The sequence below is a fragment of the Oncorhynchus masou genome, chromosome 24, assembly GCF_036934945.1.
Source record: "Oncorhynchus masou masou isolate Uvic2021 chromosome 24, UVic_Omas_1.1, whole genome shotgun sequence".
Lineage (NCBI taxonomy): Eukaryota > Metazoa > Chordata > Actinopteri > Salmoniformes > Salmonidae > Oncorhynchus > Oncorhynchus masou.
Window position 1 is genome coordinate 57513705 of NC_088235.1, and position 18931 is coordinate 57532635.

General features: G+C 41.1%; 1 protein-coding gene across 2 annotated transcripts in view; it reads left to right on the plus strand.

Annotated features, from left to right (window-relative positions):
* LOC135512371 (Golgi-specific brefeldin A-resistance guanine nucleotide exchange factor 1-like) overlaps positions 1-18931 on the plus strand; it is a 128684-nt gene that overhangs the window by 63439 nt on the left and 46314 nt on the right. For both annotated transcript variants that reach the window (XM_064934354.1, XM_064934355.1), the window contains exon 4: positions 13401-13532. In XM_064934354.1, the coding sequence (XP_064790426.1) occupies positions 13401-13532 (132 nt within the window). The remainder of the gene's footprint in view (positions 1-13400; positions 13533-18931) is intronic.

Here is an 18931-nt window from a genome sequence, read left to right on the forward strand (position 1 = left end):
ACAAATGGACTTTGAAATGAATAAGGGAGAGATTAAACGTAGGCTGTCTGCCAAATTTAATCCCACACTTTAGAATAACTGTTGCAGTGGCCTGAGGTTGTCTCTGTATAGGCTATTCTCTCCATTGTGACACTGCTGCCCAGTTGATCTCCATGCACCACCACAGCACCATGCACCTTCTGAAAAACTCTTCTGGAGACATGCATGCTCTGCATAGTCATTATACCCGAATGTAGGCCTATTTTCCTACTAGCCAAATAAAGTGCAGAGCATGCATGATTCGTACAACTCCAACATATTTGAACATTTAATTCATCCTTCATTCAGTTCCGTCAGTCAGTATGTCATCCATTCAGTATTTGCAATAAGAACTACAGTGCCTTGCGAAAGTATTCGGCCCCCTTGAACTTTGCGACCTTTTGCCACATTTCAGGCTTCAAACAGAAAGATATAAAACTGTATTTTTTTGTGAAGAATCAACAACAAGTGGGACACAATCATGAAGTGGAACGACATTTATTGGATATTTCAAACTTTTTTAACAAATCAAAAACTGAAAAATTGGGCATGCAAAATTATTCAGCCCCCTTAAGTTAATACTTTGTTGCGCCACCTTTTGCTGCGATTACAGCTGTAAGTCGCTTGGGGTATGTCTCTATCAGTTTTGCACATCGAGAGACTAACATTTTTTCCCATTCCTCCTTGCAAAACAGCTCGAGCTCAGTGAGGTTGGATGGAGAGCATTTGTGAACAGCAGTTTTCAGGTCTTTCCACAGATTCTCGATCTGTGGCAAAAGGTTGCAAAGTTCAAGGGGGCCGAAATACTTTCGCAAGGCACTGTATCTCAAAGAAAATAGAACAGTCATATCCATTAGTTTATTGAAATCCATGTATGTTCAATATGAGCTAAATTCTCAAGTTCTGTTAGCCTATCACTTTAATAATTCAATGTTTTAATTTAGGCCTATTCAAATATCATTTTGGGTGCTGGTGTAATATTTGTTATATAACAGTTTTTATTATAGGGCTCCCCTTAAAAAGGAGACCCTAACTCACAGGCCTAAATATAGCCTCTAAATACATTTTAAACAAAATAGTTGAAGAAGCACGTGCAGTGGCTGATAGGGAAAACAGATCTGTCAATAAGAACATATAGTCTTGGCCATTTGGGACCCCTTGGCTATTTCACTCAGGACAGGTTATAGCCAAGACTTAATCAATATTTTGTTTTGTCTCGTGTATTGATATGTATATAGCCTCTGTGTGATGGGGTTGTGCTTCACAAATGGTTATAACAAGGCTACGTACAGAGTGGAATTCACTAATAAAACAGTCAAAATGTCTAATATAAGGCCGACAGTCTGTGCTCCAAAAATCCTGGAAAAGGTGTGATTCGTTAGGTTACATGATCACCACAGTAGCCCCACACAGCTATAACAATATATTATATGGCCGTTAAGTAACACACAACAGCATTTCATATTTAGATAGCGGAATAGGCTGCCTCGCCTACATCATATTTACTTTCTATTTTACAGCTTAGGCGTGTATTCTAGATAAGGCTCTTCTGTCTCATTAGCATTATTTCACAAGTAATTTACTGAAGGCCCAAGCCTATACTACGCCTTCTGTTGGTATAACGTCGTTATTGATTACAGTTCTAAAACAAGCTCTAGACTTATTTTGGAAATGAAACCGGAAGCTGGAAAGTAACTCTAAAGTCTGGGCTAGAGTCGCTTGATTGACTAGCTAGCTTTGACTAGCTACATTCGGTTCTTGTCCTTTGCTGATGCCACATTACTGACAATTTTATATATAAAAATATATTTAAAATCAGTCCTTAGCCATGGTATATTCGCCATATACCATAACCCCTTGTGCTTTATTCAATCGAGTTAAATCAACATCCATTGATGGAAAATGATCTGGTGAGTTTGATAGGGGTGAATTATATTTTCTCTTGTGACATATTCAAATTCCTTTATTATGTAATGTCATAGCTCTCAATAATTCTTATTTTGAGAAAAAAAACGTATTTTGCTTCTAATGTCATTACAAGTTACTATATTGTTTAATTGGCTCAATAGCCTTATGGAAAAAGGGTTTATTGTATAAATATGATAACTCCTGTCTTGCTGTGAAAAAAAATGTGGCCTATATATAGTCAACAAAAATATAAACGCAACAAGTAAAGTGTTGGTCCCCTGTTTCATGAGCTGAAATCAAAGAACCCAGAAATTGTCCATAGGCTTATTTCTTTCACATTTTTGGAACTAAGTTTTGGGTACATCCCTGTTAGTGAGCATTTCTCCTTTGCCAAGATAATCCATCCACCTGACAGGTGTGACATATCAAGAAGCTGATTTAACAGCATGAAAGTTATACAGGTTCACCTTGTGCTGGGCACAATAAAAGGCCACTCTAAAATGTGTAGTTTTATGTCTTGAAATTTTGTGGGAGTGTGTAATTGGCATGCTGATTGCAGGAATGGCAACCAGAGCTGTTGACAGATAATTTAATGCTAATATCTCTGCCATAAGCCGCCTCCAACGTTGTTTTAGAGAATTTGACAGTACGTCCAACCGGCCTCACCACTGTGTAACCACGCCAGCCCAGGACCTGCACACCTGGCTTCTTCACCTGCGGGATCTTCTGAGACCAGCCACCCGAACAGCCGATGAAACCTTAGAAATAAATCCCCTTTAGACAGCCCTGGGTAGCTGGTGCAGAGGGGCTATGAATCTTCTGTTCCGGAAGCGGGGTGAAATGCTTGTCTCCCATCAGAGTCTTGTAGAGCAGTGTGAAGAGGTCCTCTTGAGCTTGATCCTCTTGCTTGCCTACTTTTAGCTTTTCTTCTTGGCATTACTTTAACTTTAAATTAACCATCCTCTGCCTCTAGGGAGCAATGTACCAAGACTGAACGACCAAGCTCATGGTCCTCCTGGCCAGCAGGTCGTGCTGGTACCTGCTTTCTTCACCATTTGTAGCAGAGCCTGGGGAGTGGCCACTGCCATGGACCAGAGCTAGGACAGGTCTCAGGGTACAGAGGGCTGAGTAAACAGTTCAAGCTTTTATTGTATAATTTTACAAACCGAAATGCTCAAGAATAAGGAACTTAAAGTATAACTTCAGTTACTAAGGTTTCTCTTGAAAAAAAAAAATCTTATCTCCCAACCTGTCTGCTGCAGCAACCTACTCAACTGTTTGGGCTAATTAAGGATTCTCAGCTAGCCTCTATTAGCCTCCTAACTGGGAAGGTGCTGGAAGGCACCCTAAGGCTTAATGCCAATGTGCTAAGAATGTACATGTTGAGTCTGAAAAAAAAACCTAGATATTGTACTGTGTACCTGTGCGTGTTTTTTGCTGTTCACTTTTAAAGCATCCCTCTCAGAAATAATGTTCTGCCTTGATCTCATACTGATCTCTGCTGATAGTTTTTCTACTTGACTTCAGATTCACCATACATCTGCAACAAACAAGAACAATGCTCCATTAAAGTAAAAAAAAATGATATGAATGTTGATATCAGGACATTCTGAGGGTCTTGTGAATCTCTTCTACTGGTGCCTACAGTGCCAGTTTAGTAGGAGCTCAACTCCTTGTCCCTCCTAGTATTCCATGTTTTAAGCCCTTTCTGCTCCACTGCCAATGTGCATACATTAGATGGCACGGACTGAGGTGCTTTCCTGGGGGCAAAGGATCAGGCTCTCCCTGCCTCTGCTTTGGTCGTTTGCAGAGGTAGGCCACACATGGCTGCTCACACCAAACAGAACAATGGGCTATGGTTCCAAGATGGCCAAATGTCTTCTAACAGCCTCAGAAAATTGTTCTAACACACACACAGACGGACAGTTGGGAGGCAATTTACATGGATGGTGAGTGACTTTCATCCTCTTTTTATATAGCACAATGTCAGCCAGAGGTCAACCTGGTTATGGTGTGATCGTCTCACCGTGGTGGTGCTGCGGCCATCTTTATTTATTTCACTCTACAAGCCCTGGAGATTGAGCTGAACTACAGAGCCATATTTAGCCTTTATTTAAGAAGATTGGGCAGGCCAGCCAGACTGTCCGATGGCCTAGCCCCTGCTTACCGAGGGCCAGTCGGATCAATACAACACAATTGAGTTCTCCAATCTGAGGGTCTTTGAGACACAGCCGTGGCACTTACGGGGTGATCGCTTTTGATGAAGTCTTTATCAGCCTCTATTGACAGATTCAGTTGAGCAACTTCCTCTCCTGTCCCTTGCTCCTCTACCAACTGTAAAGTAATGGATACTAAGCCCCCTCCTTTTAAAAGTTTCTAAGAGCTGATGGAATGATTGATAGGAACACAACCCCTTTAAGTTTGTTTTTGTTATTTCTGCCTTGATATCTGATGGAGGAAATTACTTTTCAGCGGAGTTCAGGTGACCCCTATGGTTCTTTGAGACCGTTCTTCAGTCCGATACTGCAGCGTTGTGGCAAGACTTACACCAAATGGACCTACCCCATCAAAGGAGCATTGAGGGAGAATACAAAGAAAACATCAGCTCCCCCAAAAAATGAAGAAAAAGAAAAAGCAAGCGGGAGGAGATTTACTTTTAGAAGAAAGTCTAAGAGCAACCTGGCGTCCGATGAAGGATTGTGGAAATTTCAAAATGATTACATATTTGATTTCCAAACAAGCCGCGGGGGTATTGGATATCACAAGCTAATGCGTGGCGGTCACATGTGCACTGTTGGAAATTTGGTTGAGGCTCTTCTCAGCCTTTGATGTCACGAGTTGTTTTTTCGCGTTTAGAGTAGCTGCTCCAGAGGAAGCCTAATCCATGTGATATTGCTATGGCAAGCAGTATTTCTACACAACACTCCTAACAGTGTTCGTGACTCCACTAATTTGCCGTTGTTGTTTTACCTGCTTTGTATTTTGCTGCCCCTCTAGACCCCCATCTCTCTCTCTTAGTTACCCTCAGAGGGAGCTGTTACCCAAGCCTCTGTGGATTGGCCCGAGGTGGTTTCCCAATCGCGAGAGATGCAAGGCGAACTGGATTTCTGTGAATTGATTAAGAGGAAGATTTGGTTCATGTTCTGCAGCTGTGTTTGGTTGGCTCAATGATGTAACCTGACTTGAATCTTTAATTGACACACCACAATCTGCCTCTTGTGTGTGCTTTAGAATAAGCTTGTTCATTGTTTTTCACTCTGTCAATTGTACACATCTTTTGTCATTGTTTTGGAATATGTAAACATACAAGCACTCTTGTCAGGCATTATGGGATTTCTTCCAGTCGCTATGACCCTGCTGCACCACCCCCACCCCCACACCAAGCCCAGTCACTCTCCAGTCAATTTCATTAATGCTAAATCCCACATCCTACACAGCTGCCTTTAAAAAGAGCTTTTGGAAATTGAGTTGTAATAAGATACCTTGCACTGCCAAGGTGAATAAGAGGCAGTTCTTGAATGCCTCTCTCTCTCTCTCTCTCTCTCTCTCTGTCTCACCCTCTGTCTTTCTCTCTGACACACACACATTTTGCTCCATGTTGTTCCCATCTCTTACCGTGCTGTAGCTGCGGGAAAAGGTTAGAACCTCCACAGCAGCTAATTCCCCATTGATCTGCCCTGGGGCGCCATAGCTGTTTACACAGACCTTTTATAGAGAGCAAAGCATATTAAAGGCAGAGAAAAGTCCGCACACTGCTGTTGACCACTCTGTTCTGCATGTTTGTGCACAACAGCAGAACTGAGGGCTAAGGCCCTACTTGGACTTCCCACACTTGGTTGGGATTTGAAAATCCCACTGCCATGAGGGGAGATCTGACAGCATTAAGATATTGGAAAATAATATTGCTCCTTTTTCAGAGTAGAGGCCATGTGATTTCTAATCAAGTCATTTTCTTATTTGTATACAGTGCATTTGGACAGTATTCAGACCACTTTTTTCACATTATGTTACATTAGCCTTATTCTAAAATGTATAATCATTTTTTCCCCTCGATCTATACACACAATACTCCATAATGACAAAGTGAAAACAAGTTTGTAGAAATTTTAGCACATTTATTTCAAAAGATACATACCTTATTTACATAAGTATTCAGACCCTTTGCTATGAGACTCGAAATTGAGTTCAGATGTATCCTGTTTCCATTGATCATTGATCATCCTTGAGATGTTTCTACAACTTCATTGGAGTCCACCTGTGGTAAAATAAATTGATTGGACATGATTAGGAAAGGCATAGACCTGTCACACAGTTGTCAGAGCAAAAACCAAGCCATGAGGTTGAGAAAATTGTTGGAGGAGCTCTGAGACAGGATTGTCGAAGCACAGAACACACCAAAACATTTCTGCAGCATTGAAAGTCCCCAAGAACACAGTGGCCTCATCTATTTTTGTGTACTTTTTTTGTACTTTTTTAGCACTTTGTTCAGAACCCTGTCTTTCAAAGATAATTTGGAAAAATCCAAATAACTTCACAGATCTTCATTGTAGAGGTCGACTGATTAATCGGAATAGCCGATTAATTAGGGCCGATTTCAAGTTTTCATAACAATCGGAAATTGGTATTTTTGGGCGCCGATTTCCCATTGTTATTTTCTTATTACTATTATTTTTTTTATACCTTTTATTTAACTAGGCAAATCAGTTAACACATTCTTATTTTCAATGACTGTCGGGGTCAGGGTATATGCAACAGTTTGGGCTGCCTGGCTCATTGTGAATTAATTTGCCAGAATTTTATGTAATTATGACATACATTGAAGGTTGTGCAATGTAACGAGTATTTAGACTTAGGGATGCCACCCGTTAGATAAAATACCGAACGGTTCCGTATTTCACTGAGATAAAAAAACGTTTTGTTTTCGAAATGATAGCTTCCGGATTCGATCATATTAATGACCAAAGGCTCGTATTTCTGTGTGTTATTGTTATAATTAAGTCTGATTTGATAGAGCAGTCTGACTGAGCAGCAGCAGGCCTGTAATCATTCATTCAAACAGCAATTTTGTGCATTTTGCCAGCAACTCTTCGCAAGCACAGCGCTGTTTATGACTTCAAGCCTATCAGCCTAATGGCTGGTGTAAACAATGTGAAATGGCTAGCTAGTTAGCTGGGTGTGCGCTAATACTGTTTCAAACGTCACTCGCTTTTAGATTTGGAGTAGTTATACCCCTTGCGCTGCAAGGGCCGCGGCATTTGTGGAGCGATGGGTAACGATGCTTCGAGTGTGGCTGTTGTTGATGTGTTCTTGGTTCGAGCCCAGGTAGGGGCGAGGCGGGGGACGGAAGCTATACTGTTACACTGGCAATACTATAGTGCCTATAAGATCGTCCAATAGTCAAAGGTATATGAAATACAAATGGTATAGAGAGAAATAGTACTATAAATACTATATTAACTAGAACCTAAAACCTCTTACCTTGGAATATTGAAATCTCATGTTTAAAGGAACCACCAACTTTCATATGTTCTGAGCAATGAACTTAAACTTTAGCTTTCTTACATGGCACATATTACTTTGTTTTTGCATTATTTATTTGAGGCTAAATTGATTTTGATGTTTTATATTAAGTTAAAATAAGTGTTCATTCAGTATTGTTGTAATTGTCATTATTACAAATAAAAAAATAAAAAATTGTCTGATTAATCGGTATCGGCTTTTTTGGTCCTCCAATAATCGGTATCGGCATGGAAAAATCATAATCGGTCGACCTCTACTTCATTGTGAAGGCTTTAAACACTGTTTCCCATGCTTGTTCAATGAACCATAAACAATTAAAGAGCATGCACCTGTGGAGTGGTCGTTAAGACACTAACAGCTTACAGACGGTAGGCAATATAGGTCACAGAGAACTTAGGACACTAAAGAGGCCTTTCTACTCACTCTGAAAAACACCAAAAGAAAGATGCCTGGGTCCCTGCTCATCTGCGTGAACTTGTCTTAGGCATGCTGCAAGGAGGCGTGAGGACTGCAGATGTGGCCAGGGCAATAAATTTCAATGTCTGTACTGTGAGATGCCTAAAATGGCGCTACAGGGAGACAGAACGGACAGCTGATCGTCCTCGCGGAGGCAGACCACGTGTAACAACACCTGCACAGGATCGGTACATCCGTACATCACACCTGCGGGACAGGTACAGGATGGCAACAACAACTGCTCGAGTTACACCAGGAACGCATAATCCCTCCATCAGTGCTCAGACTGTCCGCAAGAGGCTGAGAGAGGCTGGACTGAGGGCTTGTAGGACTGTTGTAAGGCAGGTCCTCACCAGACGTCACCGGCAACAATGTCGCCTACAAACCCACCATCGCTGGATCAGACAGACTGGCAAAAAGTGCTTTTCGCTGACGAGTCACGGTTTTGTCTCACCAGGGGTGATTGTCGGATTTGCGTGTATCATTGAAGTAATGAGCTTTACACCGAGGCCTGTACTCTGGAGCGGGATCGATTTGGAGGTGGAGGGTCTGTCATGGTCTGGGGCGGTGTGTCACAGCATCATCAGACTGAGCTTGTTGTCATTGCAGGCAGTCTCAACGCTGTGCGTTACAGGGAAGACATCCTCCTCTCTCATGTGGTACTCTTCCTGCAGGCTCATCCTGACATGACCCTCCAGCATGACAATGCCACCAGCCACACTGCTCGTTCTGTGTGTAATTTCCTGCAAGACAGGAATGTCAGTGTTCTGCCATGGACAGCGAAGAGCCCGGATCTCAATCCCATTGAGCACCTCTGGTACCAGTTGGATCGGAGGCCAGGGCCATTCCCCTCAAAAGTCTGGGAACTTGCAGGTGCCTTGGTGGTAGAGTGGGTAGCATCTAACAGCAAGAACTGGCAAATCTGGTGCAGTCCTTGAGGAGGAGATGCACTGCAGTACTTAATGCAGCTGATGGCCACACCAGATACAGACTGTTACTTTTGATCGACAACAGCCACCCTCGAAGCATCATTACCCATAGCTCCACAAAAGCTGCGGCCCTTGCCGAGCAAGTGGAACAACTACTTCAAGGTCTCAGAGCGAGTGACGTCACCGATTTGAAACACTATTAGCGTGCACCCCGCTAACTAGCTAGCCATTTCACATCAGTTACACCAGCCCAATCTCGGGAGTTGATAGGCTTGAAGTCATTAACAGCTCAATGCTTGAAGCACAGCGAAGAGCTGCTGGCAAATGCACGAAAGTGCTGTTTGAATGAATGATTACGAGCCTGCTGCTGCCTACCACTACTCAGTCAGACTGCTCTATCAAATATCAAATCATAGACTTAATTAGAACATAACACACAGAAATACGAGCCTTAGGTCATTCATATGGTCAAATCCGTTAACTATCATAAACATTTAAAAAAATATATTTCAGTGAAATATGGAACCGTTCCGTATTTTAGCTAACGGGTGGCATCCCTATGTCTAAATATTGCTGTTACATTGCACAACCTTTAATGTTATGTCATAATTATGTACAATTCTGGCAAATTAATTATGGTCTTTGTTAGGAAGAAATGGTCTTCACACATTTCGCAACGAGCCAGGTGGCCCAAACTGCTTCATATACCCTGACTGCTTCCCTAGTTAAAATAAATTCATGTTAGCAGGCAATATTAACTAAATATGCAGGTTTAAAAATATATACTAGTGTAATGATTTTAAAGAAAGGCATTGATGGTTATGGTTAGTTACACATTGGTGCAACGACAGTGCTTTTTTCGCGAATGCCCTCGCATAACAGGTAGTCAGCCTGCCATGGAGTCTCCTCGTCGAGTGCATGTAATCGGCCACAATCGGTGTCCAAATATGGCGATTACCGATTTTTATGGAAACTTGAAATCGGGCCTAATTAATCGGCCATTCCGATTAATCGGTCGACCTCTAGTTCATACAAATATTTACACATGTTAAGTTTGCTGAAAATAAACGCAGTTGACAGAGGACTTTTTTTGTTGTTGCTGAGTTTACAATTGGGGAATTTCACTAGACATGTGGACTGATGATTTTTGAAAAATAGGCACGGTGTTCACTGTGTTCTCTCCCTCTAAAAACATAAATAAACAATTCTAAATAACAAACTGTCTTTATTTACAAATTTGTAAGACTGTCTCACCCCATGTTCAAGAATGGCTTTTTCCCCTTTATTCAGATTACAATCTCTCACTTTCGGGTATTTGAAACAAAATCATCTCCAAAATATCGTTATTTTTTAAACAAGCCATAGAAAGTTGGTTGCAATTTCAGTTAGAAAAAGGGGGAGGAAAGAAAATAACTTGTCTGTTGGCCCTGCATTAAAGACCCAAATTGGTTCAAATAAATTGTGATAATTAAAAAAAATATACAAGTTTTATTTAAGGACCAAGAAATGGACAGCTGTGCCATATAGATTGCAAAATAGTTGAAGAGATTTTTGACATGGTTTATGAATTGACACTCAATTTTCCGTTCATTTTAACCTACTGCAGACCTTAAACCTATGGGTTTAACCTTCTGAATGAATGATTATATTTGAGATAGAAGCTGCCTCTTAATTAGTTCCGAGCGCCGATCTGTTATTCAGCGATTATTAGTAATAATAATGAATGACATAGCATGGGGACTGGTCTTGATGAATCAAGCAATTTTTTATTTGGGCATGTTAGGATTATTTTGCAGTTGCAGTCACTTAGTAGTTTAGGCCTACAGTACTCTCGACTGGTCCAGTTGTACAGCGCCATATTTTCCTAACTGAAACCTTTTAGCCATGATTTTAAAATGAATCAGCTGATGCGTTGGTCTAGAGCCAGGTGGTATTGGCGGAGAGTCACCTGTGATCTCTGGAACTTTTTTCTGATTAATTTACAAAATTGTAATTTTAAATGTCCGGCTACTCTAGGTGTGATTAAACCCCCCCCCCCCCCCCAACTTGCATTGTATTAAATGTTTATTTCAACTACATTTTAGTTGCACTCCCATACATGAACCCATACAAATATAGAAATGTATTAATAACCCTGCATTGTAATTGTATAAAAGCCCCTTAGATATTAATTTAGAATCCTCTTAATTGAATTAGATCTACTATTGTACAAGGACATTTTATTGATCTGCCAGTATGTTCATTTCAAGATTCCGGTAAACTATTTGTTTCCTTTTGTGTCCTACCAATTATTGTTGGAATATTCACCATGGCAACCAATAAAATGTATTTCTTGGTTAGGTTGGCATGTTTGCAGAATTCACATGCTGCTATGCTTATTATTGGATTATTCACTCATTAATGGCTTTGGATCAAAATAAGTACCAACATTCTTTCTGATAGTCTTTAATAAAACATGTTTTGACCAAGTTAATCTGCTCATGTTTTGTGTATTCAATTATTTGTGACAACGTGGCATTTTAGAGCATATTGAAAATAGAAGCAGCCTCTTAATGAGTTCAGAGAGCCGATCTGTTATCCAACGATTAGTTTAATAGCCCGGCTACTGTCGGTGTGAATCCCCTCAACTTGCAGTGTATTTGATGCTTAACCTCTAACGACGAGCAATCCCGTATCCGGGAGCGTAATCATAGCCTCAAGCGCATTACCATAACGCAACTTTTACTATGAATGAAAATCGCAAATTAAATGAAATAAATATATTCAAACACAAGCTTAGCCTTTTGTCAAGAACACTCATCTCAGATTTTCAAAATATGCGTCACAGCCAATGCTGGACAAGCATTTGTGTTATCATGGCATAATGCTATGCTAGCTCTGCTGGCAGCAGGCAACATTTTCACAAAAATAAGAAAAGCAACCAAATTAAATAATTTACCTTTGAAGAACTTCAGATGCTTTCACTCAGGAGACTTCCAGTTAGATAGCAAATGTCCCTTTTTTCCAAAAATAATATTTTTGTAGGAGAAAAACGTCCCATTTGTTCATCCTGCTTGGCTGAGAAATAGACCGAAAAATACTTCAACGATAAACGGCAAGCTTTTTTCAAAATTAGCTCCATAATATCGACAAACACGGTAAACATTGTTTAGGATCCATCCTCAAGGTGTTTTTAACATATTGTATTCGATAATATATCCGTCGAGGCAGTTGGTTTCTCTTAAGAAACGATTGGAAAAATGGCTACCTCAGTATTTTACGCAAGGTTTTCTCTGGGAGACACCATGCGACCACTCGCCCTATATGGTCTCTTACAGCCATTCTCCAATGGAAATGCCTAAAAAGACATCACAATGGTGTAGACACCTTGGGGAAAACGTGGAAAACGTAGGCTGCGGCACTTCCTGATTGGATTTTTATCTGGGTTTCGCCTGTAACATCAGTTCTGTGGCACTCACAGACAATATCTTTGCAGTTTTTGAAACGTCAGTGTTTTCTTTCCAAAGCTGTCAATTATATGTATAGTCGAGCATCTTTTCGTGACAAAATATCTTGTTTAAAACGGGAACGTTTTTCATCCAAAAATTAAGAGCGCCCCCTATATCAAACTAGTTAAGTACTTTCAAGTTTTACACAGTATCTGTTCATCAACGTCTTTATACTTTCGTTAATAAAATAACGCTAGACATTCAAAAGGCAGATGTTTATTTCAACTACTGTACATCTCAGCTACATTTTAGCTGCACCCCCCCCAGCTCCATGATCATGAATAAAACCTTGCTGAGATGATCAATATATTTGTTGCATGGTCAGTTTCTCAAGCCAAAACATCTTGATGGCCTTCACCAGTTCATCTTTGCTTGTAGGCTTAGCAGAGTTACGAATTCATTTTTCAGAATAATGTAGGCTAAGGAAGGCAACAAATTGTTGCCTACTGGAACACCCAAAGTCATCCAATTGTTATAATAGGATTTGAAGCAATAGCCTACCCTCGTGTGGTCAACTATTTCAGCACCATTTCGCTCTGCTCTGAGACGAGCATGGGGACTGGTCTTGATAAATCGGTGAGATTTTTCTCTCCGTTTTGGTGCTGGTTAGCCTATAATTAGAGTGTGGAAATGTTAGGATTATTTTTGCTCTGTGGCCTACTCCCGACCGGTCAGCGAAACCCTGAATTTTCTTGGAATAGAATCACTATAATATTAATCAAATTAATTAAGCTAAATTTCTTAAAATCAATCCCATATACTATGTTCTTACAAAAAAGGTTTTAAATTCTCGAGTACAGCCTATTAAAAACTGTCAAATGCTTTTCAAAGATGCCCTCTGGTGGTCAAACTAGCATTAATGGCAACTATAGCTGACACTTAAATAACGTGCCATAGAATTTTGCGGCAGCCCACAAGGTGTGCTGCAGTATGACACAACTTTTAAAGGAAGAACCACTGTGTATATAGTTTTAAATGATCACTTAAATTGATCCACCAAAACACAAACCTATCAATACATTTAAAGCTGTTTGTATTCAGTGTTGCTGTGTTGACTGACCTCTCCTCTCTGTCTCCGTAGAGCTGTCAGATGTGGAGCCCAACATATTCCTGCGGCCATTCCTGGAGGTGATACGATCTGAAGACACCACCGGACCAATCACAGGCCTGGCCCTCACCTCTGTCAACAAGTTCCTTTCCTACGGCCTCATAGGTGAGCAACACAGCTGTCCTCATACACACACACAGACAGACCGGTCAGGGCTGTTGTCTAAGCATTTATGTTATATACAGAGAACACTGTAAGGTGGTCTGTCAGTTATTTAGCCTTGATATTGTAAGTAATGTAACATTGACAGATTTCTGTGTGGGGACCACTACGTTGTTGTTAAAGACAGCTTTCCATTTGGAGGGGTGACTTGTTTATATTGTCAATCTGTGAGAACACAGTCATCATGGACTCCCTCTAGCTCCAGGCATGCCAAGAATGACGAGTTCTGTTTTATCGATGCTTAAATGGACGTTGTTTACTACAGAAATGGCACAGCCCGTCCTTGCTAGCATCATCATGGAAATATGGCAGGCGTCCGCCAGTTGTCAAAAGTGTGAAGAAAGCATGTATCTCCAGATGTTATTCTAAATGGCAGGGGTTGAATAAATGTTACATCTCCGACCGTCAAAACAGCTGTGACGCCTCGCTGAAATAAATAAGCCCCATTGTAACATTGAATAACACCATTTATCGCATCCCTATCCTGAACATGTTTTTATTGGGCTGTAATTTTATCATTCAGCTGTTATATTGGCCAAATATTCAGTGAATACAACATATGTTGGAAGGGTAGGCTATTTGTAATTTGATTTCAGCTCTACGACCATCGCTTTTGGCATGTGTCCTGAGGTGTACCGTAGTTGTCTTTTTCGAGTCTGATCCCACAAGCCCTTGGAATACCTGGCAAACTGAGTCTAGATGCACGTCCTCACACACACACACCACTCTCTCACAAACCACAAGCACACACCATCACAGATCAGCCTCTCACAAATCACTCCCAGAGCCCCTGTCTGTCACTCCAAACCCAACGCCTGCTTCCTAATCCTAACCCCCCCCCCCACACACACACACACACACACACCTCATCAGTGGAGTTCAAATGGGTGGGAAACCATGGCAACATGACCCTGCAGCCCTCAAGACAATGGCCCTCCAGCGCAGAATGAAGAGAAGGATATGACACGCTCAGATATTACCCTCCGTTTGAATTCAACCCGTGTTCCTCAAATGCTGTGAGGTCTTTCCCAGCTTGTTAACACACTGAAGTCAGCGGCATCATTTTCCCCTACACCATCTGTCTGCTCACACAGCAAGCGGCTCGTCGGATCACAGTCGTTAGACGTATTGAGGAACTGAGGAAGCACTGGTTGTATTAGACTCTGATCGTACATAAATACATGCATTTTTCAACAGCATATTACTGGACAATACATATAGTGTAGTTAAATACTTAAACTTTCTAATAAAATGCTAAATAATGATTGAGAGTTTCAAAGGAGATTCTGCATCTATGAAGTATTATGATTTCAATTGTAAAATAAATTCTAGAGCTTTGATTTTAGAACTGATTCATTCTAGGCCTTCCCGAAAAGTACTGCAATTGATTTCTAAATGTAATCTGTTTTGACATTAAGATTCACGTATTCACTTGAATAACTTATTCACTTCACTACTAGAATATGTACTTACTATAGAGTTGGCCCTGATGTCTTGTTGATTAGCCGGTAAGTAGTGCCAAATTTACAGGGCTTAGTTACTATTTAAATCCAAATAGTTCCTAAGTACTTCTTTAGTAGTATTCTGGTACTTATGACATGGTCATTTGAAGGAAATGCCAGTACCTAGTTATTTAGAATTGACTGCAGAGTTGGAGAGAAGCCTCTTACCTTAATAACCAGGTGAACTAGAGATGGTCTGTCTCATGTTCATGGAGTCATGTGAGATTGAATGAACCATCTTTCAGTGTCAAAGGGCTTTTATACTAATGAGCCTGCTCCAGCAGTTCTGATTAGGCCCTTCTCCAATGAAAAGTCAACTTTAGTATCCCTCCATTCAGACATTTATGAGAGCTGGTTGTCTGTATTAGCCAACGATATGACATGTACCCTACATTAGTACTGCACACGTAGTCTACCTACTCAATCTATGAAAATGCAGTAATTGCTTTCAAAACCCCCAGCCAAAGGAAATGTCTCAAATAAAGTCATTTTTGCTCAATTGTCCACATGCCACACCATTGTACAAGTGGAGTAAGAGGTTTAAAATTCTGTTGGTGGTGAAAGACTGATACTAAGAGACAGGCAGAGGGCCTGATCCTGTTGAACACTGCCATCTGCTGGTTGCAGTGTCAAAAATGTTCAGATTTAATGGTCATTCACTCATTTTTGATAATTACAGTATATTCATATTTGTCCATTTTTAATAACTTCTCAAATGTTTCCCATTAGATGTATGGTAAGCCTAATGCTAATTAGAATCTCACAATAGATTTCTCAACGTCAGCTTATATTGATTAGGGATCGATTCACTTTGGCATAGTTTTTCCTCACTATAAAGTTGTCTGTTATGGAAACGATGAACAGTTTTCTTCAAGTATCACAACTGAAAAGGTCCAATTTCCAAAACATAATAGCAGCGATAAAGCGGCCACTGGTGGCAGGCTAAAATGCATCTCTCTTAGTCTGTCTGCTTTGTTGTATATACGTAGTGGAGGTTTTTCTTTGGCTTTTCTTTGTCTCCCGTGGTGGAGAGGGCTCTGCAAGTTTGCACACATTCTTAATATCCCTTTCCAAGGCTCCTCTCAGGAGAAACCCACCACAGCATGTAACTTAGCCCTGTTGCTTTTACCCTGCGTGTCACTCCGAACATGTTCCCCTTCGTGTCGTCCCTTTGTTCCCCCGTCACCTTCCTCTGTTTGCAATGGGCCCTGCCTTACCCCCTCTTGTCGCCCTGGGGGGTCCGGAAAAGACCAAGGGAAATCACACACACACTCCCACTCGCGCACACATTTCATTGAGTGAGGGCTAATTCCCCTCAATCTGTGGCCTGAGGTCTGCTGGCATGGAGGGAGTGCTGGTCTAAGCCCCTCCACTGATGGACATCCTGATCCCCTCCTCTCCAACATCCCTCAGAGCCTAGAGGCACCTCCACTCAGCCTGCTGAAAGCAGCCATGGCCACACCAGCCTCATAAGGCTCATAGAACAGCTCAACTGAGCATTTGCCTTCATTACCCGCTCAAAAGAGAGGTGCAAAATATCACACTGGTTTTCTAATGAGTTGTTACATCATATAGGCATTTATTTATATATAATATATATATATATATATATATACACACACACACACACAACATTTTTAAACATGAAGGCCAGTTAAGTCAACTTTTAATGCAGCAGAAGCTATTATTGCAACATTTGAAGATCGGGTATTTTTACAATAATGTTACCTGGGCCTGTCTGCTAATGGGTTGTAGTGCTATTCAATCACAATTATTTTATAAAGCCCTTTCTACTTCAGCAGTTTTCTCAAAGTGCTACTCAGAAGGGGAACAAGTGAACAAACTTGACTTCACTTACAATAAGGAAAAGTACACACCCTTTTGTTTGGTTTGAGGAGATGTATTGGTCGTTGTACAGTATGTGCCTCTGGGGTTTTTGTGTGTGGCATTCTGAAACCCACTCTCCGCTCTCTCTTACTCGGCAGTCTGAATGTTCTTTTTTTAACGTCATACTACACAACAGCTGTTCCAGCCACGCATGCCCAGCCAACTGTGTTATTTTAACAATAGTCCTCCCCTTAGGCTAGACTTTGCCAAGGGGGATTAGTATTTTATATCACTTCTGACATTCTGCTGGATAGTCCGTGGCTCCAGTTTCTGTGGTGGGATGAGCCGTTTTCAGCACAACTTCCACGGTTGTTGTGACCCTCGCCTCATTGAGGGACTTTGGCAGTACACCGTTTCACTCGGCTAACCGCGTTGCGCCGTTTCTCGGCATTCACTCAAGTTTTTTTCAACTTCACCCCACTTCATTTTTGCTAATGACAGCAATTATTGATCGTCAGTGGGAAGGATGGCACCAGCCTAAACCTTTCCCCCCTCCCCTGCCTAAACCCTTCCTATTTATCCGTCAATAGATTTGTTGTGTGGCGTCAGACCTCTACCTGGAAAGGCTTTCACTTGTTATCCCTCTCCTCCCCTAGTATGCTCTCTGCTTATTAGGCCAAGTTAATGAAATGCTCCTTTAAGAGCGATGGGAAAGAAAAACATGCTGGCTCCAGGCCGCTGCCTGGCCTTGTTGGGTTTCAAAACACTAGCTCCTGTTGCCTAGACAGCCAATTGGCCAGCACAACTCACAAAAGGCCACGTTTGGTGATCAGATCTCCAGGCTTGGAAGGACCTTCTGGATGGACCATGCTAGATTGTGTGTGTGTGTGTGTGTGTGTGTGTGACCATCAGATGTAAGACTTATTGGCTCGACAGTCCAATCATGCAGTGCTATCACTTGTCAGAAAACCTGTCCTCTGCATTATCTGTTTGACAGCAGCTGTCTTTGCATTAAACATGCATTCATGTAATGATGCACTCCTAGATAGTTTTGTTTCCCCTCTTGCGTTAGCATGGGGTCGTTCCATGTCATTTCAACAAGCCATGACACCCCCCATCTCAGATTGTTCTGAAATAATTTCTGTGGCTCGAAACAGGTCAAATTAGCATTCCGCAACATTTAAAAAAAATATATAACTTGATCTCTGAGAAATTAAGCTAATTGATTGCATGCAAATTGGCTATTTTAATTTATAGAATATTCAATAAATATTGTGCCTAACATCCGATTTGGACCAAAACTTTTTCAAACATTGAGAACATAAGGAATTGTCAAAAGCCAACCACAGCTTTTGAAGTTGTTAGACATGAAGTGTGAAAATGCCAATATAGGTACCATTGATTTGCATTGAATTTGTGACACATGCTAAAATGTTAGCATTTGAAATAATGGACAACAAAACCAACACAGTGGCTGTTCCACTGATGTCAGAAGGTGAATTCACCAATTTGTAAGTCGCTCTGGATAAGAGCGTCTGCTAAATGACTTAAATGTAAATGTACATGGAGTGTCTTGTCAAAATCCTCTTCCTTGTGCTTTTTGAGGTGACACTTTTTTATTTTTTATTTTACCTTCAACTGGGCAAGTCAGTTAAGAACAAATTCTTATTTTCAATGACTGCCTAGGAAAAGTGGGTTAACTGCCTGTTCAGGGGCAGAACGACCTTGTCAGCTCGGGGATTTGAACTTGCAACCTTTCGGTTACTAGTCCAACGCTCTAACCACTAGGCTACGCTGCCGCCCCACTAGGTCTTGTACTTGGAATTTTTCCTATTTTAATTATTCAATAGCTCAGATGACAAAAATGTGTCCTCATTGTTCATATCGGAACAGAATAGTGGTTTAGTTGGTCTGGAAAACAATGTCTGCGACACAGGTATGTTCGTTTCGAGGTTGAAGGCCATCATAAGGGTTTCCTTAACATCAAACGTTTCACAGATTGGCTTGTTGCAC